Below are 26,210 nucleotides of genomic sequence, written 5' to 3' on the forward strand. Positions count from 1 at the left end.
TAACGCCCCAGTCCTTGTCACAGGTACACAATGGATCTTCTCCCCTCACCGGTGGCACTTACACTCATGTTCTCTGTCTCTTCCAGGTGGTCTTCATGGTCAGCTTCCATGTTGCCTCAAATGCTGAGTTGGGAGACAGACTGGCTATGACGGCCAATGTGACCAGGTGACTAACCAATACACATGTACTGTATAAGGACCTGTTCCCGTGGGCTCAACCACAACAACAGAACCCAAATCACTTCAGTATTGTCATAAGTGTGGTAACTATTTTTTATCTCTCCATAGTGATAATCAGGGGGCAGTGACTGCCCTAATGATGTCCTCGTCTCAAATAAGAGTGCTGTACGCAATCTATGTGACCATCAGCAGGTGAGTTATAGAGACAGTAGACACTCAGATGTACGTAGAGACTTATGCAGGATCCATGACAAATATTCCATGTACATAGGAAGAGACCGTGAGGGGAGAAGGAGAATGCTCCCGGTTGGCTCTTTCGGCATGAGAGTTGCAGTGATTGGTGACATCAGAGGCAGGATAATGGATAGGAGGGGTGGTACTTCTGAATGAAGATCTCTCAGCTGTAGCTGGCCTTACCCAATAGAAGCCTATGGGTTTCTTTCCGTATTTTCTCCTGAGAGGGATCCAATCTTAGCAACCCCCGCAGCATCTGCGTTAGTCTGTGCAAGCGTAGAAGGTTTCCTGGGTCCTAAACCCAGAAGTCCTTCTGGAGCAAAGGACCACTCTCATTGGGAGGACTGACCTTTGTGAATTACATTACATTTGTAAGAAGGTATGTACGCAATGTGTGGCAAGATGTACCGTATCGCGGATGTGACGCTTAGAACACCCCACCCAGGGAGACGGGTGGTAGAGATGGGACCTTGGATTTTAGAAATATGACTCTGTCTTTCCAGAAATATATTCAGAGCAGTGTTGTGTCATCCAGCAGGAGATGGCTGAAAGACCGATGGTGATGTGGGAGAAGACATAAGGGGGAAGATAAGTGGATGGGAGGTAAATTTGGGGGTGCGATCAGCATACAGGTGTTATTGAAGGAGCTGTGGTAAGCTCCATGAAGGATGAGGTGTAGAGGGAGAAGGACGGGAACAACTGACAGAACCCTAGGGGATGCTGACGGAGTAGGAGAGGATGGACAAGCAAGGGGTGAACTATGAGAGTGCTGTGACACAGGGGCCGATGATATGGAGAACTTACAGGAGGGCAGATTGCTCAGTGGTATCAAATGCCACCGTGAGGTGAAGGAGGATTAGTATAGTAACATAGAACATTGGATCTGGCAGCGAGGAGAGGTCATTGGTGACCTCGGTAAGGTGCGGACTGTGACAATGGGGCTAATTCAGACTGCGATCGCTGCAGCGGCAGCGATCGCAGTCTGAATCGTTTTGTGGAGTGCGCATATGCAGCGGCCGCACTGCGCTGGCGCACCCTGGGAGCCCAGTGAGTTGCTAGCAGCATCTCAGGACTGCGATCGCCTCTGCCTGATTGACAGGCAAAGGCGGTCGCGGGGCGGGAGGGGGCGAGTCAGTGGCGTTAGAACGTCATTGGCGTGGAGCGTTCCGGACAACGGAGGCATGTCCAGACTGTTGGGTGGGCGGGCCGCCGCGGCTGCGTGACGTCACACACAGCTGCCGCGCCCCGGGACGCGGCCAGTAGCTCCCCGCCAGAGCTGTGCAGGTAGGGAGCTACCCACCAGGTACAAAAGCACTGCATCTGTGTGATGCTTTTGTACCTGTGTGTGTGTGTGTGGGGGGGGGGGGGGGCAGAGCGAGACATGCGGGACGAATTATCCCTGTGCTGGGCGCCCCCCCCCCCACATGTCTGTGTAACTGATCACTGATGTACTAAATTTTGGTGTGGGTCTTGTAGTGACCGGGGGAGATTTGGGGAAATGAATGAGAGACAAGGACAAGGTAGGTGATGTGGGAGCCGGCATCGGGGGGCAGAAAGGTCAGAGGGCCTATTGGGTGGTGTGGAGGGAGTGTGGTGTTACAGGAGGCAATGTCACGGCAGATGGTTACAGTGTATGAGGTACAATAGGTGCCAAAGCCACATACTGTGAGAAATACAGACGTGATGAGACACATTGGGGTAAATCTACTAAGGTGGGAGTTTTTTTTAGAACTGGTGAAGTTACCCATAGCAACCAAATTCTATCTATTATCTTCTAGAAGCAGCTAGATAAATGTCAAGTAGAATCTGAGTGGTTGCTGTGAGCAACATCACCAGTTCTAGAAATCTCCCACCTTAGTAAATTTACCCCTGGAATTAGACTGTCCTCTGTGTGTATGACGTGTACACTTACTGGTACCTACTGTTCCAGCCTGGAAGAGTCCAGCAAATACCACAACTATTCCTCCAGTGACACCAGCGTGCAACACGTGTACAAGGTAAGGACATATGTGTACAAGGTAAGGACATGCGTGTACAAGGTAAGAACATACATGTACAAGGTAAGACCATACGTGTAAATGGACTGAACACGCGTGTACTATGCGCATCCTTTAGAGTCAGTGGAAAATCAGTAATATCAGCAGGACGGTGTGATAGACCAGTGGTGCCACGTTCCAGGTAACAAGCGTCACGCAGGAGAGACATACATGCAGATGGGCAGGGAGACGGACGGACGGACAGGACGGACGGATGGATAGACAGACGGATAGATAGATAGATAGACAGACAGACATATGGATGGATAGACAGATGGACAGACAGACGGATATACAGATGGATGGATGGATGGATGGATAGACAGATGGATGGACAGACAGACAGACAGATGGATGGATGGATAGACAGACAGATGGATGGATAGACAGATGGACAGACAGATAGACAGACGGACGGATAGACAGACAGACGGATGGACAGACAGACAGATGGATAGACAGACCGACAGACAGACAGATGGATGGATGGATAGATAGATAGACAGATGGATGGACAGACAGACAGACAGATGGATGGATAGACAGACAGACGGATGGATGGATAGACAGATAGACAGATGGACAGATAGACAGACAGACGGATGGATGGATAGACAGACAGACAGACAGACGGATTGAATGGATGGATAGATAGACAGACGGATAGATAGACAGACAGATGGATGGATAGACAAATGGACAGACAGACAAATGGACAGACAGACGGATGGATGGATGGATGGATGGACAGGCGGACGGATGGATGGATGGATAGACAGATGGACAGACAGACAGATGGATGGATGGATGGATGGATAGACAGATGGACAGACAGATAGACAGACGGACGGATGGACAGACAGACAGATGGATTGACAGACAGACAGACAGACAGATGGATGGACAGACAGATAGACAGACGGACGGATGGACAGACAGACAGATGGATAGACAGACAGACAGATGGATGGATAGACAGATGGATGGATAGACAGATGGACAGACAGATAGACAGACGGACGGATGGACAGACAGACAGATGGATTGACAGACAGACAGATGGATGGATAGACAGATGGACAGACAGACAGATGGATGGATAGACAGAAGGATAGACAGACGGATGGATGGAGAGACAGATGGACAGACAGGCAGACAGACAGATGGACAGACAGATGGATGGATAGACAGATGGACAGACAGATAGACAGACGGACGGATGGACAGACAGACAGATGGATTGACAGACAGACAGACAGACAGATGGATGGATAGACAGATGGACAGACAGACAGACAGATGGATGGATAGACAGACGGATAGATGGACAGACAGACAGGCAGACAGACAGATGGATAGACGGATAGACAGATGGACCTGCTGTATTGTATTGCTCTTTGTATGAACGTGTTTCTCTGTCAGACGTTCCCTATTTCTCTCCCTCCGCAGGTGAATAATCTGGGGGATCGCCGGCTCCCTCTCTCCGTCATATTCCTGGTCCCGGTTAGACTTGGGGAATCTCTGATCTGGGAGGAGACAAATGTCACCAGCTCACAGGTATCTAATGCAGTCTGTGCCTCATTACCTACAGCACGCACTACTACTCCCAGCAGTATCACCTGCGCCTTGTATCTGGCAGCACCTTCATCTATTACTCATTACAGTAGCACCATTGACAGAATTATTCAACCAGTCATTAGCTACAGGAGTAATTCCAGGGGACTGGAAAAGAGCAAACGTAGTCCCACTGCACAAAAGTGGAAGCAAGGAAGAGGCAAACAACTACAGACCAGTGAGTCTTACATCAGTAGTAGGGAAATTGATGGAAACACTCTTAAAAGAAAGAGTTGTAGATTATCTCAAATCCGGCAATTTACTGGATCCCAAACAGCATGGATTCACTGGGGGGAGATCATGTCAAACAAATCTTATTGACTTTTTTGATTGTGTGACTAAAGTGATGGATAAAGGTGGAGCCATGGATATAGCTTATCTAGACTTTAGTAAGGCTTTTGACACAGTTCCACATCGCAGACTGCTAAATAAACTTGAAAGTTTGGGATTGGATATTAGGATTATTGAATGGATAAGATCTTGGTTGAAGGATAGAAAACAGAGAGTTGTGGTAAATGGAGTGCATTCACAGGAGGGAAATGTTACCAGTGGAGTACCCCAGGGATCTGTACTTGGACCAGTGATTTTTAATATCTTTATTGGTGACATTGCAAATGGCATTAAAGGGAAAGTATGCCTTTTTGCAGATGACACAAAGGTATACAACAGGGTAGACACACCAGGTGGGGTAAAACAAATGATTGAGGATCTAGGTAGACTAGAGGAATGGTCAAGAGTCTGGCAATTACAGTTTAATGCCAAAAAATGCAAAATCATGCACTTGGGTCTCAAAAATCCAAAGGCTAAATATAGTATTAATGGCACTATACTGGAAACTACTGAGGAGGAAAGGGATCTAGGAGTCACTATCTCAGGTGACATAAAGGCTAAATATAGTATTAATGGCACTATACTGGGAACTACTGAGGAGGAAATGGATCTAGGAGTCACTATTTCAGGTAACATAAAGGATAAATATAGTATTAATGGCACTATACTGGAAACTACTGAGGAGGAAAGGGATCTAGGAGTCACTATTTCAGGTGACATAAAGGATAAATATAGTATTAATGGCACTATACTGGAAACTACTGAGGAGCAAAGGGATCTAGGAGTCACTATTTCAGGTGACATAAAGGATAAATATAGTATTAATGGCACTATACTGGAAACTACTGAGGAGGAAAGGGATCTAGGAGTCACTATTTCAGGTGACATAAAGGATAAATATAGTATTAATGGCACTATACTGGAAACTACTGAGGAGGAAAGGGATCTAGGAGTCACTATCTCAGGTGACATAAAGGATAAATATAGTATTAATGGCACTATACTGGGAACTACTGAGGAGGAAAGGGATCTAGGAGTCACTATCTCAGGTGACATAAAGGATAAATATAATATTAATGGCGCTATACTGGAACTACTGAGGAGGAAAGGGATCTAGGAGTCACTATCTCAGGTGACATAAAGGATAAATATAGTATTAATGGCACTATACTGGGAACTACTGAGGAGGAAAGGGATCTAGGAGTCACTATTTCAGGTGACATAAAGGATAAATATAGTATTAATGGCACTATACTGGAAACTACTGATGAGGAAAGGGATCTAGGAGTCACTATCTCAGGTGACATAAAGGATAAATATAGTATTAATGGCACTATACTGGGAACTACTGAGGAGGAAAGGGATCTAGGAGTCACTATTTCAGGTGACATAAAGGATAAATATAGTATTAATGGCACTATACTGGAAACTACTGATGAGGAAAGGGATCTAGGAGTCACTATCTCAGGTGACATAAAGGATAAATATAGTATTAATGGCACTATACTGGGAACTACTGAGGAGGAAAGGGATCTAGGAGTCACTATTTCAGGTGACATAAAGGATAAATATAGTATTAATGGCACTATACTGGGAACTACTGAGGAGGAAAGGGATCTAGGAGTCACTATTTCAGGTGACATAAAGGATAAATATAGTATTAATGGCACTATACTGGAAACTACTGATGAGGAAAGGGATCTAGGAGTCACTATCTCAGGTGACATAAAGGATAAATATAGTATTAATGGCACTATACTGGGAACTACTGAGGAGGAAAGGGATCTAGGAGTCACTATTTCAGGTGATATAAAGGATAAATATAGTATAATGGCGCTATACTGGAACTACTGAGGAGGAAAGGGATCTAGGAGTCACTATCTCAGGTGACATAAAGGATAAATATAGTATAATGGCACTAAACTGGAAACTACTGAGGAGGAAAGGGATCTAGGAGTCACTATTTCAGGTGACATAAAGGATAAATATAGTATTAATGGCAGTATACTGGAAACTACTGAGGAGGAAAGGGATCTAGGAGTCACTATTACAGGTGACATAAAGGATAAATATAGTATTAATGACACTATACTGGAAACTACTGAGGAGGAAAGGGATCTAGGAGTCACTATTTCAGGTGACATAAAGGCAGGTAAGCAATGTAACAAGGCAATGAGGAAGGCTAGTCAGATGCTTGGCTGCATTGGGAGAGGAATCAGTAGCAGAAAGAAAGAAGTAATAATGCCACTGTATAGGTCATTGGTACGGCCTCATCTAGAATACTGTATTCAGTTCTGGAGGCCATATCTTCAAAAGGATATTAATACATTAGAAACTATACAAAGGAGGGCAACTAAAATGGTGCATGGCCGACATCACAAAACATACCCAGAAAGACTAAGAAATCTCAATATGTATAGTTTGGAGCAGAGAAGGGAAAGGGGAGACATGATAGAAACTTTCAAATATATGAAGGGTTTTAACAAAGTCCAGGAGGGAAACATTCTCCAAATGAAGAGAAGCAATAGGACACGAGGACATGCACCGAGACTAGAGGGGGGGGGGGGGGGGGGGGGGTTCAGGGGAAATTTGCAGAAAAATTATTTCACAGAAAGGGTAGTGGACAAGTGGAATAGCCTCCCATCAGAGGTGGTAGAGGATAAGACTGTAGAGCAATTTAAACATGCATGGGATAGACATTAGGATATCCTTACAAAGAAATAAGGATCAAATAAGGTTAGAGATAAAAATAATGTAAAAAAAAAAAAAGGGGCAGACTAGATGGGGCGAGTGGTTCTTATCTGCCGACAAATTCTATGTTTCTATGTACCTGCAGCACGCACTACTACTCCCAGCAGTATCACCTGCGCCTTGTATCTGGCAGCACCTTCATCTATTACTCATTACCTGCAGCACGCACTACTACTCCCAGCAGTATCACCTGCGCCTTGTATCTGGAGCACCTTCATCTATTACTCATTACCTGCAGCAGGCACTACTACTCCCAGCAGTATCACCTGCGCCTTGTATCTGGCAGCACCTTCATCTATTACTCATTACCTGCAGCACGCACTACTACTCCCAGCAGTATCACCTGCGCCTTGTATCTGGAGCACCTTCATCTATTACTCATTACCTGCAGCACGCACTACTACTCCCAGCAGTATCACCTGCGCCTTGTATCTGGAGCACCTTCATCTATTACTCATTACCTGCAGCCTACCCCAGCAAGCACTACTACTCCCAGCAGTATCACCTGCGCCTTGTATCTGGAGCACCTTCATCTATTACTCATTACCTGCAGCCTACCCCAGCACGCACTACTACTCCCAGCAGTATCACCTGCGCCTTGTATCTGGAGCACCTTCATCTATTACTCATTACCTGCAGCACGCACTACTACTCCCAGCAGTATCACCTGCGCCTTGTATCTAGAGCACCTTCATCTATTACTCATTACCTGCAGCACGCACTACTACTCCCAGCAGTATCACCTGCGCCTTGTATCTGGAGCACCTTCATCTATTACTCATTACCTGCAGCACACACTACTACTCCCAGCAGTATCACCTGCGCCTTGTATCTGGAGCACCTTCATCTATTACTCATTACCTGCAGCACGCACTACTACTCCCAGCAGTATCACCTGCGCCTTGTATCTGGAGCACCTTCATCTATCACTCACTACCTGCAGCACGCACTACTACTCCCAGCAGTATCACCTGCGCCTTGTATCTGGCAGCACCTTCATCTATTACTCATTACCTGCAGCACGCACTACTACTCCCAGCAGTATCACCTGCGCCTTGTATCTGGAGCACCTTCATCTATTACTCATTACCTGCAGCACGCACTACTACTCCCAGCAGTATCACCTGCACCTTGTATCTGGAGCACCTTCATCTATTACTCATTACCTGCAGCACGCACTACTACTCCCAGCAGTATCACCTGCGCCTTGTATCTGGAGCACCTTCATCTATTACTCATTACCTACAGCACGCACTACTACTCCCAGCAGTATCACCTGCGCCTTGTATCTGGAGCACCATCATCTATTACTCATTACCTGCAGCACGCACTACTACTCCCAGCAGTATCACCTGCGCCTTATATCTGGCAGCACCTTCATCTATTACTCATTACCTGCAGCACGCACTACTACTCCCAGCAGTATCACCTGCACCTTGTATCTGGAGCACCTTCATCTATTACTCATTACCTGCAGCACGCACTACTACTCCCAGCAGTATCACCTGCACCTTGTATCTGGAGCACCTTCATCTATTACTCATTACCTGCAGCACGCACTACTACTCCCAGCAGTATCACCTGCACCTTGTATCTGGAGCACCTTCATCTATTACTCATTACCTGCAGCCTACCCCAGCAAGCACTACTACTCCCAGCAGTATCACCTGCGCCTTGTATCTGGAGCACCTTCATCTATTACTCATTACCTGCAGCATGCACTACTACTCCCAGCAGTATCACCTGTGCCTTGTATCTGGAGCACCTTCATCTATTACTCATTACCTACAGCACACACTACTACTCCCAGCAGTATCACCTGCGCCTTGTATCTGGAGCACCTTCATCTATTACTCATTACCTGCAGCACGCACTACTACTCCCAGCAGTATCACCTGCGCCTTGTATCTGGCAGCACCTTCATCTATTACTCATTACCTGCAGCCTACCCCAGCAAGCACTACTACTCCCAGCAGTATCACTTGCGCCTTGTATCTGGAGCACCTTCATCTATTACTCATTACCTGCAGCCTACCCCAGCAAGCACTACTACTCCCAGCAGTATCACCTGCGCCTTGTATCTGGAGCACCTTCATCTATTACTCATTACCTGCAGCACGCACTACTACTCCCAGCAGTATCACCTGCACCTTGTATCTGGAGCACCTTCATCTATTACTCATTACCTGCAGCACGCACTACTACTCCCAGCAGTATCACCTGCGCCTTGTATCTGGTAGCACCTTCATCTATTACTCATTATCTGCAGCACGCACTACTACTCCCAGCAGTATCACCTGCACCTTGTATCTGGAGCACCTTCATCTATTACTCATTACCTGCAGCACGCACTACTACTCCCAGCAGTATCACCTGCGCCTTATATCTGGCAGCACCTTCATCTATTACTCATTACCTACAGCACGCACTACTACTCCCAGCAGTATCACCTGCGCCTTATATCTGGCAGCACCTTCATCTATTACTCATTACCTGCAACACGCACTACTACTCCCAGCAGTATCACCTGCGCCTTATATCTGGCAGCACCTTCATCTATTACTCATTACCTGCAGCACGCACTACTACTCCCAGCAGTATCACCTGCGCCTTATATCTGGCAGCACCTTCATCTATTACTCATTACCTACAGCACGCACTACTACTCCCAGCAGTATCACCTGCGCCTTGTATCTGGAGCACCTTCATCTATTACTCATTACCTGCAGCACGCACTACTACTCCCAGCAGTATCACCTGCGCCTTGTATCTGGAGCACCTTCATCTATTACTCATTACCTACAGCACTCACTACTACTCCCAGCAGTATCACCTGCGCCTTGTATCTGGCAGCACCTTCATCTATTACTCATTACCTGCAGCACGCACTAACACTCCCAGCAGTATCACCTGCGCCTTGTATCTGGAGCACCTTCATCTATTACTCATTACCTGCAGCCTACCCCAGCAAGCACTACTACTCCCAGCAGTATCACCTGCGCCTTGTATCTGGAGCACCTTCATCTATTACTCATTACCTGCAGCACGCACTACTACTCCCAGCAGTATCACCTGCGCCTTGTATCTGGAGCACCTTCATCTATTACTCATTACCTGCAGCCTACCCCAGCAAGCACTACTACTCCCAGCAGTATCACCTGCGCCTTGTATCTGGAGCACCTTCATCTATTACTCATTACCTGCAGCATGCACTACTACTCCCAGCAGTATCACCTGCGCCTTGTATCTGGAGCACCTTCATCTATTACTCATTACCTGCAGCACGCACTACTACTCCCAGCAGTATCACCTGCGCCTTGTATCTGGCAGCACCTTCATCTATTACTCATTACCTGCAGCACGCACTACTACTCCCAGCAGTATCACCTGCGCCTTGTATCTGGCAGCACCTTCATCTATTACTCATTACCTGCAGCACGCACTAACACTCCCAGCAGTATCACCTGCGCCTTGTATCTCGAGCACCTTCATCTATTACTCATTACCTGCAGCCTACCCCAGCAAGCACTACTACTTCCAGCAGTATCACCTGCGCCTTGTATCTGGAGCACCTTCATCTATTACTCATTACCTACAGCACACACTACTACTCCCAGCAGTATCACCTGCGCCTTGTATCTGGAGCACCTTCATCTATTACTCATTACCTGCAGCACGCACTACTACTCCCAGCAGTATCACCTGCGCCTTGTATCTGGAGCACCTTCATCTATTACTCATTACCTGCAGCAGGCACTACTACTCCCAGCAGTATCACCTGCGCCTTGTATCTGGCAGCACCTTCATCTATTACTCATTACCTGCAGCACGCACTACTACTCCCAGCAGTATCACCTGCGCCTTGTATCTGGAGCACCTTCATCTATTACTCATTACCTGCAGCACGCACTACTGCTCCCAGCAGTATCACCTGCGCCTTGTATCTGGAGCACCTTCATCTATTACTCATTACCTGCAGCCTACCCCAGCAAGCACTACTACTCCCAGCAGTATCACCTGCGCCTTGTATCTGGAGCACCTTCATCTATTACTCATTACCTGCAGCCTACCCCAGCACGCACTACTACTCCCAGCAGTATCACCTGCGCCTTGTATCTGGAGCACCTTCATCTATTACTCATTACCTGCAGCACGCACTACTACTCCCAGCAGTATCACCTGCGCCTTGTATCTAGAGCACCTTCATCTATTACTCATTACCTGCAGCACGCACTACTACTCCCAGCAGTATCACCTGCGCCTTGTATCTGGAGCACCTTCATCTATTACTCATTACCTGCAGCACACACTACTACTCCCAGCAGTATCACCTGCGCCTTGTATCTGGAGCACCTTCATCTATCACTCACTACCTGCAGCACGCACTACTACTCCCAGCAGTATCACCTGCGCCTTGTATCTGGCAGCACCTTCATCTATTACTCATTACCTGCAGCACGCACTACTACTCCCAGCAGTATCACCTGCGCCTTGTATCTGGAGCACCTTCATCTATTACTCATTACCTGCAGCACGCACTACTACTCCCAGCAGTATCACCTGCGCCTTGTATCTGGAGCACCTTCATCTATTACTCACTACCTACAGCACGCACTACTACTCCCAGCAGTATCACCTGCGCCTTGTATCTGGAGCACCTTCATCTATTACTCATTACCTGCAGCACGCACTACTACTCCCAGCAGTATCACCTGCGCCTTATATCTGGCAGCACCTTCATCTATTACTCATTACCTGCAGCACGCACTACTACTCCCAGCAGTATCACCTGCACCTTGTATCTGGAGCACCTTCATCTATTACTCATTACCTGCAGCACGCACTACTACTCCCAGCAGTATCACCTGCACCTTGTATCTGGAGCACCTTCATCTATTACTCATTACCTGCAGCACGCACTACTACTCCCAGCAGTATCACCTGCACCTTGTATCTGGAGCACCTTCATCTATTACTCATTACCTGCAGCCTACCCCAGCAAGCACTACTACTCCCAGCAGTATCACCTGCGCCTTGTATCTGGAGCACCTTCATCTATTACTCATTACCTGCAGCATGCACTACTACTCCCAGCAGTATCACTTGCGCCTTGTATCTGGAGCACCTTCATCTATTACTCATTACCTGCAGCCTACCCCAGCAAGCACTACTACTCCCAGCAGTATCACCTGCGCCTTGTATCTGGAGCACCTTCATCTATTACTCATTACCTGCAGCACGCACTACTACTCCCAGCAGTATCACCTGCACCTTGTATCTGGAGCACCTTCATCTATTACTCATTACCTGCAGCACGCACTACTACTCCCAGCAGTATCACCTGCGCCTTGTATCTGGTAGCACCTTCATCTATTACTCATTATCTGCAGCACGCACTACTACTCCCAGCAGTATCACCTGCACCTTGTATCTGGAGCACCTTCATCTATTACTCATTACCTGCAGCACGCACTACTACTCCCAGCAGTATCACCTGCGCCTTATATCTGGCAGCACCTTCATCTATTACTCATTACCTACAGCACGCACTACTACTCCCAGCAGTATCACCTGCGCCTTATATCTGGCAGCACCTTCATCTATTACTCATTACCTGCAACACGCACTACTACTCCCAGCAGTATCACCTGCGCCTTATATCTGGCAGCACCTTCATCTATTACTCATTACCTGCAGCACGCACTACTACTCCCAGCAGTATCACCTGCGCCTTATATCTGGCAGCACCTTCATCTATTACTCATTACCTACAGCACGCACTACTACTCCCAGCAGTATCACCTGCGCCTTGTATCTGGAGCACCTTCATCTATTACTCATTACCTGCAGCACGCACTACTACTCCCAGCAGTATCACCTGCGCCTTGTATCTGGAGCACCTTCATCTATTACTCATTACCTACAGCACTCACTACTACTCCCAGCAGTATCACCTGCGCCTTGTATCTGGCAGCACCTTCATCTATTACTCATTACCTGCAGCACGCACTAACACTCCCAGCAGTATCACCTGCGCCTTGTATCTGGAGCACCTTCATCTATTACTCATTACCTGCAGCCTACCCCAGCAAGCACTACTACTCCCAGCAGTATCACCTGCGCCTTGTATCTGGAGCACCTTCATCTATTACTCATTACCTGCAGCACGCACTACTACTCCCAGCAGTATCACCTGCGCCTTGTATCTGGAGCACCTTCATCTATTACTCATTACCTGCAGCCTACCCCAGCAAGCACTACTACTCCCAGCAGTATCACCTGCGCCTTGTATCTGGAGCACCTTCATCTATTACTCATTACCTGCAGCATGCACTACTACTCCCAGCAGTATCACCTGCGCCTTGTATCTGGAGCACCTTCATCTATTACTCATTACCTGCAGCACGCACTACTACTCCCAGCAGTATCACCTGCGCCTTGTATCTGGCAGCACCTTCATCTATTACTCATTACCTGCAGCACGCACTACTACTCCCAGCAGTATCACCTGCGCCTTGTATCTGGCAGCACCTTCATCTATTACTCATTACCTGCAGCACGCACTAACACTCCCAGCAGTATCACCTGCGCCTTGTATCTCGAGCACCTTCATCTATTACTCATTACCTGCAGCCTACCCCAGCAAGCACTACTACTTCCAGCAGTATCACCTGCGCCTTGTATCTGGAGCACCTTCATCTATTACTCATTACCTACAGCACACACTACTACTCCCAGCAGTATCACCTGCGCCTTGTATCTGGAGCACCTTCATCTATTACTCATTACCTGCAGCACGCACTACTACTCCCAGCAGTATCACCTGCGCCTTGTATCTGGAGCACCTTCATCTGTTACTCATTACCTGCAGCAGGCACTACTACTCCCAGCAGTATCACCTGCGCCTTGTATCTGGCAGCACCTTCATCTATTACTCATTACCTGCAGCACGCACTACTACTCCCAGCAGTATCACCTGCGCCTTGTATTTGGAGCACCTTCATCTATTACTCATTACCTGCAGCACGCACTACTGCTCCCAGCAGTATCACCTGCGCCTTGTATCTGGAGCACCTTCATCTATTACTCATTACCTGCAGCCTACCCCAGCAAGCACTACTACTCCCAGCAGTATCACCTGCGCCTTGTATCTGGAGCACCTTCATCTATTACTCATTACCTGCAGCCTACCTCAGCACGCACTACTACTCCCAGCAGTATCACCTGCGCCTTGTATCTGGAGCACCTTCATCTATTACTCATTACCTGCAGCACGCACTACTACTCCCAGCAGTATCACCTGCGCCTTGTATCTAGAGCACCTTCATCTATTACTCATTACCTGCAGCACGCACTACTACTCCCAGCAGTATCACCTGCGCCTTGTATCTGGAGCACCTTCATCTATTACTCATTACCTGCAGCACACACTACTACTCCCAGCAGTATCACCTGCGCCTTGTATCTGGAGCACCTTCATCTATCACTCACTACCTGCAGCACGCACTACTACTCCCAGCAGTATCACCTGCGCCTTGTATCTGGCAGCACCTTCATCTATTACTCATTACCTGCAGCACGCACTACTACTCCCAGCAGTATCACCTGCGCCTTGTATCTGGAGCACCTTCATCTATTACTCATTACCTGCAGCACGCACTACTACTCCCAGCAGTATCACCTGCGCCTTGTATCTGGAGCACCTTCATCTATTACTCACTACCTACAGCACGCACTACTACTCCCAGCAGTATCACCTGCGCCTTGTATCTGGAGCACCTTCATCAATTACTCATTACCTGCAGCACGCACTACTACTCCCAGCAGTATCACCTGCGCCTTATATCTGGCAGCACCTTCATCTATTACTCATTACCTGCAGCACGCACTACTACTCCCAGCAGTATCACCTGCACCTTGTATCTGGAGCACCTTCATCTATTACTCATTACCTGCAGCACGCACTACTACTCCCAGCAGTATCACCTGCACCTTGTATCTGGAGCACCTTCATCTATTACTCATTACCTGCAGCACGCACTACTACTCCCAGCAGTATCACCTGCACCTTGTATCTGGAGCACCTTCATCTATTACTCATTACCTGCAGCCTACCCCAGCAAGCACTACTACTCCCAGCAGTATCACCTGCGCCTTGTATCTGGAGCACCTTCATCTATTACTCATTACCTGCAGCATGCACTACTACTCCCAGCAGTATCACCTGTGCCTTGTATCTGGAGCACCTTCATCTATTACTCATTACCTACAGCACACACTACTACTCCCAGCAGTATCACCTGCGCCTTGTATCTGGAGCACCTTCATCTATTACTCATTACCTGCAGCACGCACTACTACTCCCAGCAGTATCACCTGCGCCTTGTATCTGGCAGCACCTTCATCTATTACTCATTACCTGCAGCCTACCCCAGCAAGCACTACTACTCCCAGCAGTATCACTTGCGCCTTGTATCTGGAGCACCTTCATCTATTACTCATTACCTGCAGCCTACCCCAGCAAGCACTACTACTCCCAGCAGTATCACCTGCGCCTTGTATCTGGAGCACCTTCATCTATTACTCATTACCTGCAGCACGCACTACTACTCCCAGCAGTATCACCTGCACCTTGTATCTGGAGCACCTTCATCTATTACTCATTACCTGCAGCACGCACTACTACTCCCAGCAGTATCACCTGCGCCTTGTATCTGGTAGCACCTTCATCTATTACTCATTACCTGCAGCACGCACTACTACTCCCAGCAGTATCACCTGCACCTTGTATCTGGAGCACCTTCATCTATTACTCATTACCTGCAGCACGCACTACTACTCCCAGCAGTATCACCTGCGCCTTATATCTGGCAGCACCTTCATCTATTACTCATTACCTACAGCACGCACTACTACTCCCAGCAGTATCACCTGCGCCTTATATCTGGCAGCACCTTCATCTATTACTCATTACCTGCAGCACGCACTACTACTCCCAGCAGTATCACCTGCGCCTTATATCTGGCAGCACCTTCATCTATTACTCATTACCTGCAGCACGCACTACTACTCCCAGCAGTATCACCTGCGCCTTATATCTGGCAGCACCTTCATCTATTACTCATTACCTACAGCACGCACTACTACTCCCAGCAGTATCACCTGCGCCTTGTATCTGGAGCACCTTCATCTATTACTCATTACCTGCAGCCTACCCCAGCAAGCACTACTACTCCCAGCAGTATCACCTGCGCCTTGTATCTGGAGCACCTTCATCTATTACTCATTACCTGCAGCACGCACTACTACTCCCAGCAGTATCACCTGCGCCTTGTATCTGGAGCACCTTCATCTATTACTCATTACCTGCAGCCTACCCCAGCAAGCACTACTACTCCCAGCAGTATCACCTGCGCCTTGTATCTGGAGCACCTTCATCTATTACTCATTACCTGCAGCATGCACTACTACTCCCAGCAGTATCACCTGCGCCTTGTATCTGGAGCACCTTCATCTATTACTCATTACCTACAGCACACACTACTACTCCCAGCAGTATCACCTGCGCCTTGTATCTGGAGCACCTTCATCTATTACTCATTACCTGCAGCACGCACTACTACTCCCAGCAGTATCACCTGCGCCTTGTATCTGGCAGCACCTTCATCTATTACTCATTACCTGCAGCCTACCCCAGCAAGCACTACTACTCCCAGCAGTATCACTTGCGCCTTGTATCTGGAGCACCTTCATCTATTACTCATTAACTGCAGCCTACCCCAGCAAGCACTACTACTCCCAGCAGTATCACCTGCACCTTGTATCTGGAGCACCTTCATCTATTACTCATTACCTGCAGCACGCACTACTACTCCCAGCAGTATCACCTGCGCCTTGTATCTGGTAGCACCTTCATCTATTACTCATTACCTGCAGCACGCACTACTACTCCCAGCAGTATCACCTGCACCTTGTATCTGGAGCACCTTCATCTATTACTCATTACCTGCAGCACGCACTACTACTCCCAGCAGTATCACCTGCGCCTTATATCTGGCAGCACCTTCATCTATTACTCATTACCTACAGCACACACTACTACTCCCAGCAGTATCTCCTGCGCCTTATATCTGGCAGCACCTTCATCTATTACTCATTACCTGCAGCACGCACTACTACTCCCAGCAGTATCATCTGCGCCTTATATCTGGCAGCACCTTCATCTATTACTCATTACCTACAGCACGCACTACTACTCCCAGCAGTATCACCTGCGCCTTGTATCTGGAGCACCTTCATCTATTACTCATTACCTGCAGCACGCACTACTACTCCCAGCAGTATCACCTGCGCCTTGTATCTGGAGCACCTTCATCTATTACTCATTACCTACAGCACACACTACTACTCCCAGCAGTATCACCTGCGCCTTGTATCTGGCAGCACCTTCATCTATTACTCATTACCTGCAGCACGCACTAACACTCCCAGCAGTATCACCTGCGCCTTGTATCTGGAGCACCTTCATCTATTACTCATTACCTGCAGCCTACCCCAGCAAGCACTACTACTCCCAGCAGTATCACCTGCGCCTTGTATCTGGAGCACCTTCATCTATTACTCATTACCTGCAGCCTACCCCAGCACGCACTACTACTCCCAGCAGTATCACCTGTGCCTTGTATCTGGAGCACCTTCATCTATTACTCATTACCTGCAGCACGCACTACTACTCCCAGCAGTATCACCTGCGCCTTGTATCTAGAGCACCTTCATCTATTACTCATTACCTGCAGCACGCACTACTACTCCCAGCAGTATTACCTGCGCCTTGTATCTGGCAGCACCTTCATCTATTACTCATTACCTGCAGCACACACTACTACTCCCAGCAGTATCACCTGCACCTTGTATCTGGAGCACCTTCATCTATTACTCATTACCTGCAGCACGCACTACTACTCCCAGCAGTATCACCTGCGCCTTGTATCTGGAGCACCTTCATCTATTACTCATTACCTGCAGCACGCACTACTACTCCCAGCAGTATCACCTGCGCCTTGTATCTGGCAGCACCTTCATCTATTACTCATTACCTGCAGCACGCACTACTACTCCCAGCAGTATCACCTGCGCCTTGTATCTGGAGCACCTTCATCTATTACTCATTACCTGCAGCAGACACTACTACTCCCAGCAGTATCACCTGCGCCTTGTATCTGGAGCACCTTCATCTATTACTCATTACCTGCAGCACGCACTACTACTCCCAGCAGTATCACCTGCGCCTTGTATCTGGCAGCACCTTCATCTATTACTCATTACCTGCAGCACGCACTACTACTCCCAGCAGTATCACCTGCGCCTTGTATCTGGAGCACCTTCATCTATTACTCATTACCTGCAGCACGCACTACTACTCCCAGCAGTATCACCTGCGCCTTGTATCTGGAGCACCTTCATCTATTACTCATTACCTACAGCACACACTACTACTCCCAGCAGTATCACCTGCGCCTTGTATCTGGCAGCACCTTCATCTATTACTCATTACCTGCAGCACGCACTACTACTCCCAGCAGTATCACCTGCGCCTTGTATCTGGAGCACCTTCATCTATTACTCATTACCTGCAGCCTACCCCAGCAAGCACTACTACTCCCAGCAGTATCACCTGCGCCTTGTATCTGGAGCACCTTCATCTATTACTCATTACCTGCAGCCTACCCCAGCAAGCACTACTACTCCCAGCAGTATCACCTGCGCCTTGTATCTAGAGCACCTTCATCTATTACTCATTACCTGCAGCACGCACTACTACTCCCAGCAGTATCACCTGCACCTTGTATCTGGAGCACCTTCATCTATTACTCATTACCTGCAGCACGCACTACTACTCCCAGCAGTATCACCTGCGCCTTATATCTGGAGCACCTTCATCTATTACTCATTACCTGCAGCACGCACTACTACTCCCAGCAGTATCACCTGCACCTTGTATCTGGCAGCACCTTCATCTATTACTCATTACCTGCAGCACGCACTACTACTCCCAGCAGTATCACCTGCGCCTTATATCTGGCAGCACCTTCATCTATTACTCATTACCTGCAGCACGCACTACTACTCCCAGCAGTATCACCTGCGCCTTATATCTGGCAGCACCTTCATCTATTACTCATTACCTGCAGCACGCACTACTACTCCCAGCAGTATCACCTGCGCCTTATATCTGGCAGCACCTTCATCTATTACTCATTACCTACAGCACGCACTACTACTCCCAGCAGTATCACCTGCGCCTTGTATCTGGAGCACCTTCATCTATTACTCATTACCTGCAGCACACACTACTACTCCCAGCAGTATCACCTGCGCCTTGTATCTGGAGCACCTTCATCTATTACTCATTACCTACAGCACGCACTACAACTCCCAGCAGTATCACCTGCGCCTTGTATCTGGAGCACCTTCATCTATTACTCATTACCTACAGCACGCACTACTACTCCCAGCAGTATCACCTGCGCCTTATATCTGGCAGCACCTTCATCTATTACTCATTACCTGCAGCACGCACTACTACTCCCAGCAGTATCACCTGCGCCTTGTATCTGGAGCACCTTCATCTATTACTCATTACCTACAGCACGCACTACAACTCCCAGCAGTATCACCTGCGCCTTGTATCTGGAGCACCTTCATCTATTACTCATTACCTACAGCACGCACTACTACTCCCAGCAGTATCACCTGCGCCTTATATCTGGCAGCACCTTCATCTATTACTCATTACCTGCAGCACGCACTACTACTCCCAGCAGTATCACCTGCGCCTTGTATCTGGAGCACCTTCTTCTATTACTCATTACCTACAGCACGCACTACTACTCCCAGCAGTATCACCTGCGCCTTGTATCTGGAGCACCTTCATCTATTACTCATTACCTGCAGCACGCACTACTACTCCCAGCAGTATCACCTGCACCTTGTATCTGGAGCACTTTCATCTATTACTCATTACCTGCAGCACGCACTACTACTCCCAGCAGTATCACCTGCGCCTTATATCTGGCAGCACCTTCATCTATTACTCATTACCTACAGCACGCACTACTACTCCCAGCAGTATCACCTGCGCCTTGCATCTGGAGCACCTTCATCTATTACTCATTACCTGCAGCACGCACTACTACTCCCAGCAGTATCACCTGCGCCTTGTATCTGGAGCACCTTCATCTATTACTCATTACCTGCAGCCTACCCCAGCAAGCACTACTACTCCCAGCAGCATCACCTGCGCCTTGTATCTAGAGCACCTTCATCTATTACTCATTACCTGCAGCACGCACTACTACTCCCAGCAGTATCACCTGCACCTTGTATCTGGCAGCACCTTCATCTATTACTCATTACCTACAGCACGCACTACTACTCCCAGCAGTATCACCTGCGCCTTGCATCTGGAGCACCTTCATCTATTACTCATTACCTGCAGCACTCACTACTACTCCCAGCAGTATCACCTGCACCTTGTATCTGGAGCACTTTCATCTATTACTCATTACCTGCAGCACGCACTACTACTCCCAGCAGTATCACCTGCGCCTTATATCTGGCAGCACCTTCATCTATTACTCATTACCTACAGCACGCACTACTACTCCCAGCAGTATCACCTGCGCCTTGCATCTGGAGCACCTTCATCTATTACTCATTACCTGCAGCACGCACTACTACTCCCAGCAGTATCACCTGCGCCTTGTATCTGGAGCACCTTCATCTATTACTCATTACCTGCAGCCTACCCCAGCAAGCACTACTACTCCCAGCAGCATCACCTGCGCCTTGTATCTAGAGCACCTTCATCTATTACTCATTACCTGCAGCACGCACTACTACTCCCAGCAGTATCACCTGCACCTTGTATCTGGAGCACCTTCATCTATTACTCATTACCTGCAGCACGCACTACTACTCCCAGCAGTATCACCTGCGCCTTATATCTGGAGCACCTTCATCTATTACTCATTACCTGCAGCACGCACTACTACTCCCAGCAGTATCACCTGCACCTTGTATCTGGCAGCACCTTCATCTATTACTCATTACCTGCAGCACGCACTACTACTCCCAGCAGTATCACCTGCGCCTTATATCTGGCAGCACCTTCATCTATTACTCATTACCTGCAGCGCGCACTACTACTCCCAGCAATATCACCTGCGCCTTATATCTGGCAGCACCTTCATCTATTACTCATTACCTGCAGCACGCACTACTACTCCCAGCAGTATCACCTGCGCCTTATATCTGGCAGCACCTTCATCTATTACTCATTACCTACAGCACGCACTACTACTCCCAGCAGTATCACCTGCGCCTTGTATCTGGAGCACCTTCATCTATTACTCATTACCTGCAGCACACACTACTACTCCCAGCAGTATCACCTGCGCCTTGTATCTGGAGCACCTTCATCTATTACTCATTACCTACAGCACGCACTACAACTCCCAGCAGTATCACCTGCGCCTTGTATCTGGAGCACCTTCATCTATTACTCATTACCTACAGCACGCACTACTACTCCCAGCAGTATCACCTGCGCCTTATATCTGGCAGCACCTTCATCTATTACTCATTACCTGCAGCACGCACTACTACTCCCAGCAGTATCACCTGCGCCTTGTATCTGGAGCACCTTCATCTATTACTCATTACCTACAGCACGCACTACAACTCCCAGCAGTATCACCTGCGCCTTGTATCTGGAGCACCTTCATCTATTACTCATTACCTACAGCACGCACTACTACTCCCAGCAGTATCACCTGCGCCTTATATCTGGCAGCACCTTCATCTATTACTCATTACCTGCAGCACGCACTACTACTCCCAGCAGTATCACCTGCGCCTTGTATCTGGAGCACCTTCATCTATTACTCATTACCTACAGCACGCACTACTACTCCCAGCAGTATCACCTGCGCCTTGTATCTGGAGCACCTTCATCTATTACTCATTACCTGCAGCCTACCCCAGCAAGCACTACTACTCCCAGCAGCATCACCTGCGCCTTGTATCTAGAGCACCTTCATCTATTACTCATTACCTGCAGCACGCACTACTACTCCCAGCAGTATCACCTGCACCTTGTATCTGGAGCACCTTCATCTATTACTCATTACCTGCAGCACGCACTACTACTCCCAGCAGTATCACCTGCGCCTTATATCTGGAGCACCTTCATCTATTACTCATTACCTGCAGCACGCACTACTACTCCCAGCAGTATCATCTGCACCTTGTATCTGGCAGCACCTTCATCTATTACTCATTACCTGCAGCACGCACTACTACTCCCAGCAGTATCACCTGCGCCTTATATCTGGCAGCACCTTCATCTATTACTCATTACCTGCAGCACGCACTACTACTCCCAGCAGTATCACCTGCGCCTTATATCTGGAGCACCTTCATCTATTACTCATTACCTGCAGCACGCACTACTACTCCCAGCAGTATCACCTGCACCTTGTATCTGGCAGCACCTTCATCTATTACTCATTACCTGCAGCGCGCACTACTACTCCCAGCAATATCACCTGCGCCTTATATCTGGCAGCACCTTCATCTATTACTCATTACCTGCAGCACGCACTACTACTCCCAGCAGTATCACCTGCGCCTTATATCTGGCAGCACCTTCATCTATTACTCATTACCTACAGCACGCACTACTACTCCCAGCAGTATCACCTGCGCCTTGTATCTGGAGCACCTTCATCTATTACTCATTACCTGCAGCACACACTACTACTCCCAGCAGTATCACCTGCGCCTTGTATCTGGAGCACCTTCATCTATTACTCATTACCTACAGCACGCACTACAACTCCCAGCAGTATCACCTGCGCCTTGTATCTGGAGCACCTTCATCTATTACTCATTACCTACAGCACGCACTACTACTCCCAGCAGTATCACCTGCGCCTTATATCTGGCAGCACCTTCATCTATTACTCATTACCTGCAGCACGCACTACTACTCCCAGCAGTATCACCTGCGCCTTGTATCTGGAGCACCTTCATCTATTACTCATTACCTACAGCACGCACTACAACTCCCAGCAGTATCACCTGCGCCTTGTATCTGGAGCACCTTCATCTATTACTCATTACCTACAGCACGCACTACTACTCCCAGCAGTATCACCTGCGCCTTATATCTGGCAGCACCTTCATCTATTACTCATTACCTGCAGCACGCACTACTACTCCCAGCAGTATCACCTGCGCCTTGTATCTGGAGCACCTTCATCTATTACTCATTACCTACAGCACGCACTACTACTCCCAGCAGTATCACCTGCGCCTTGTATCTGGAGCACCTTCATCTATTACTCATTACCTGCAGCACGCACTACTACTCCCAGCAGTATCACCTGCACCTTGTATCTGGAGCACTTTCATCTATTACTCATTACCTGCAGCACGCACTACTACTCCCAGCAGTATCACCTGCGCCTTATATCTGGCAGCACCTTCATCTATTGCTCATTACCTACAGCACGCACTACTACTCCCAGCAGTATCACCTGCGCCTTGCATCTGGAGCACCTTCATCTATTACTCATTACCTGCAGCACTCACTACTACTCCCAGCAGTATCACCTGCGCCTTGTATCTGGAGCACCTTCATCTATTACTCATTACCTGCAGCACGCACTACTACTCCCAGCAGTATCACCTGCACCTTGTATCTGGAGCACCTTCATCTATTACTCATTACCTGCAGCACGCACTACTACTCCCAGCAGTATCACCTGCGCCTTGTATCTGGAGCACCTTCATCTATTACTCATTACCTGCAGCACGCACTACTACTCCCAGCAGTATCACCTGCGCCTTATATCTGGCAGCACCTTCATCTATTACTCATTACCTACAGCACGCACTACTACTCCCAGCAGTATCACCTGCGCTTTGTATCTGGAGCACCTTCATCTATTACTCATTACCTACAGCACACACTACTACTCCCAGCAGTATCACCTGCGCCTTATATCTGGCAGCACCTTCATCTATTACTCATTACCTACAGCACGCACTACTACTCCCAGCAGTATCACCTGCGCCTTGTATCTGGAGCACCTTCATCTATTACTCATTACCTGCAGCACGCACTACTACTCCCAGCAGTATCACCTGCGCCTTGTATCTGGAGCACCTTCATCTATTACTCATTACCTGCAGCACGCACTAATACTCCCAGCAGTATCACCTGCGCCTTATATCTGGCAACACCTTCATCTATTACTCATTACCTACAGCACGCACTACTACTCCCAGCAGTATCACCTGCGCCTTGTATCTGGAGCACCTTCATCTATTACTCATTACCTGCAGCACGCACTACTACTCCCAGCAGTATCACCTGCGCCTTGTATCTGGAGCACCTTCATCTATTACTCATTACCTGCAGCACTCACTACTACTCCCAGCAGTATCACCTGCGCCTTGTATCTGGAGCACCTTCATCTATTACTCATTACCTGCAGCCTACCCCAGCAAGCACTACTACTCCCAGCAGTATCACCTGCGCCTTGTATCTGGAGCACCTTCATCTATTACTCATTACCTGCAGCACGCACTACTACTCCCAGCAGTATCACCTGCGCCTTGTATCTGGAGCACCTTCATCTATTACTCATTACCTGCAGCACGCACTACTACTCCCAGCAGTATCACCTGCGCCTTGTATCTGGAGCACCTTCATCTATTACTCATTACCTGCAGCACACACTACTACTCCCAGCAGTATCACCTGCGCCTTATATCTGGAGCACCTTCATCTATTACTCATTACCTGCAGCACGCACTACTACTCCCAGCAGTATCACCTGCGCCTTGTATCTGGAGCACCTTCATCTATTACTCATTACCTACAGCACACACTACTACTCCCAGCAGTATCACCTGCGCCTTATATCTGGCAGCACCTTCATCTATTACTCATTACCTACAGCACGCACTACTACTCCCAGCAGTATCACCTGCGCTTTGTATCTGGAGCACCTTCATCTATTACTCATTACCTACAGCACACACTACTACTCCCAGCAGTATCACCTGCGCCTTGTATCTGGCAGCACCTTCATCTATTACTCATTACCTGCAGCACGCACTACTACTCCCAGCAGTATCACCTGCGCCTTGTATCTGGAGCACCTTCATCTATTACTCATTACCTGCAGCACGCACTACTACTCCCAGCAGTATCACCTGCGCCTTGTATCTGGAGCACCTTCATCTATTACTCATTACCTGCAGCACGCACTACTACTCCCAGCAGTATCACCTGCGCCTTATATCTGGCAGCACCTTCATCTATTACTCATTACCTACAGCACGCACTACTACTCCCAGCAGTATCACCTGCGCCTTATATCTGGCAGCACCTTCATCTATTACTCATTACCTGCAGCACGCACTACTACTCCCAGCAGTATCACCTGCGCCTTATATCTGGCAGCAACTTCATCTATTACTCATTACCTACAGCACGCACTACAACTCCCAGCAGTATCACCTGCGCCTTGTATCTGGAGCACCTTCATCTATTACTCATTACCTGCAGCACTCACTACTACTCCCAGCAGTATCACCTGCGCCTTGTATCTGGAGCACCTTCATCTATTACTCATTACCTACAGCACGCACTACTATTTCCAGCAGTATCACCTGCGCCTTGTATCTGGAGCACCTTCATCTATTACTCATTACCTGCAGCACGCACTACTACTCCCAGCAGTATCACCTGCGCCTTGTATCTGGAGCACCTTCATCTATTACTCATTACCTGCAGCACGCACTACTACTCCCAGCAGTATCATCTGCGCCTTGTATCTGGAGCACCTTCATCTATTACTCATTACCTACAGCACGCATTACTACTCCCAGCAGTATCACCTGCGCCTTGTATCTGGAGCACCTTCATCTATTACTCATTACCTGCAGCCTACCCCAGCAAGCACTACTACTTCCAGCAGTATCACCTGC

The 26,210-nt window shown here is 48.3% G+C and overlaps 1 protein-coding gene across 1 annotated transcript in view; it reads left to right on the plus strand.

Annotated features, from left to right (window-relative positions):
• LOC134945905 (integrin alpha-M-like) overlaps positions 1-26,210 on the plus strand; it is a 234,564-nt gene that overhangs the window by 161,944 nt on the left and 46,410 nt on the right. Inside the window, exons 22-25 of the mRNA XM_063935462.1 lie at positions 87-166; positions 289-372; positions 2,345-2,411; positions 3,900-4,007. Of these exons, the coding sequence (XP_063791532.1) occupies positions 87-166; positions 289-372; positions 2,345-2,411; positions 3,900-4,007 (339 nt within the window). The remainder of the gene's footprint in view (positions 1-86; positions 167-288; positions 373-2,344; positions 2,412-3,899; positions 4,008-26,210) is intronic.

The sequence above is a fragment of the Pseudophryne corroboree genome, chromosome 7, assembly GCF_028390025.1.
Source record: "Pseudophryne corroboree isolate aPseCor3 chromosome 7, aPseCor3.hap2, whole genome shotgun sequence".
Classification (NCBI taxonomy): Eukaryota; Metazoa; Chordata; class Amphibia; order Anura; family Myobatrachidae; genus Pseudophryne; species Pseudophryne corroboree.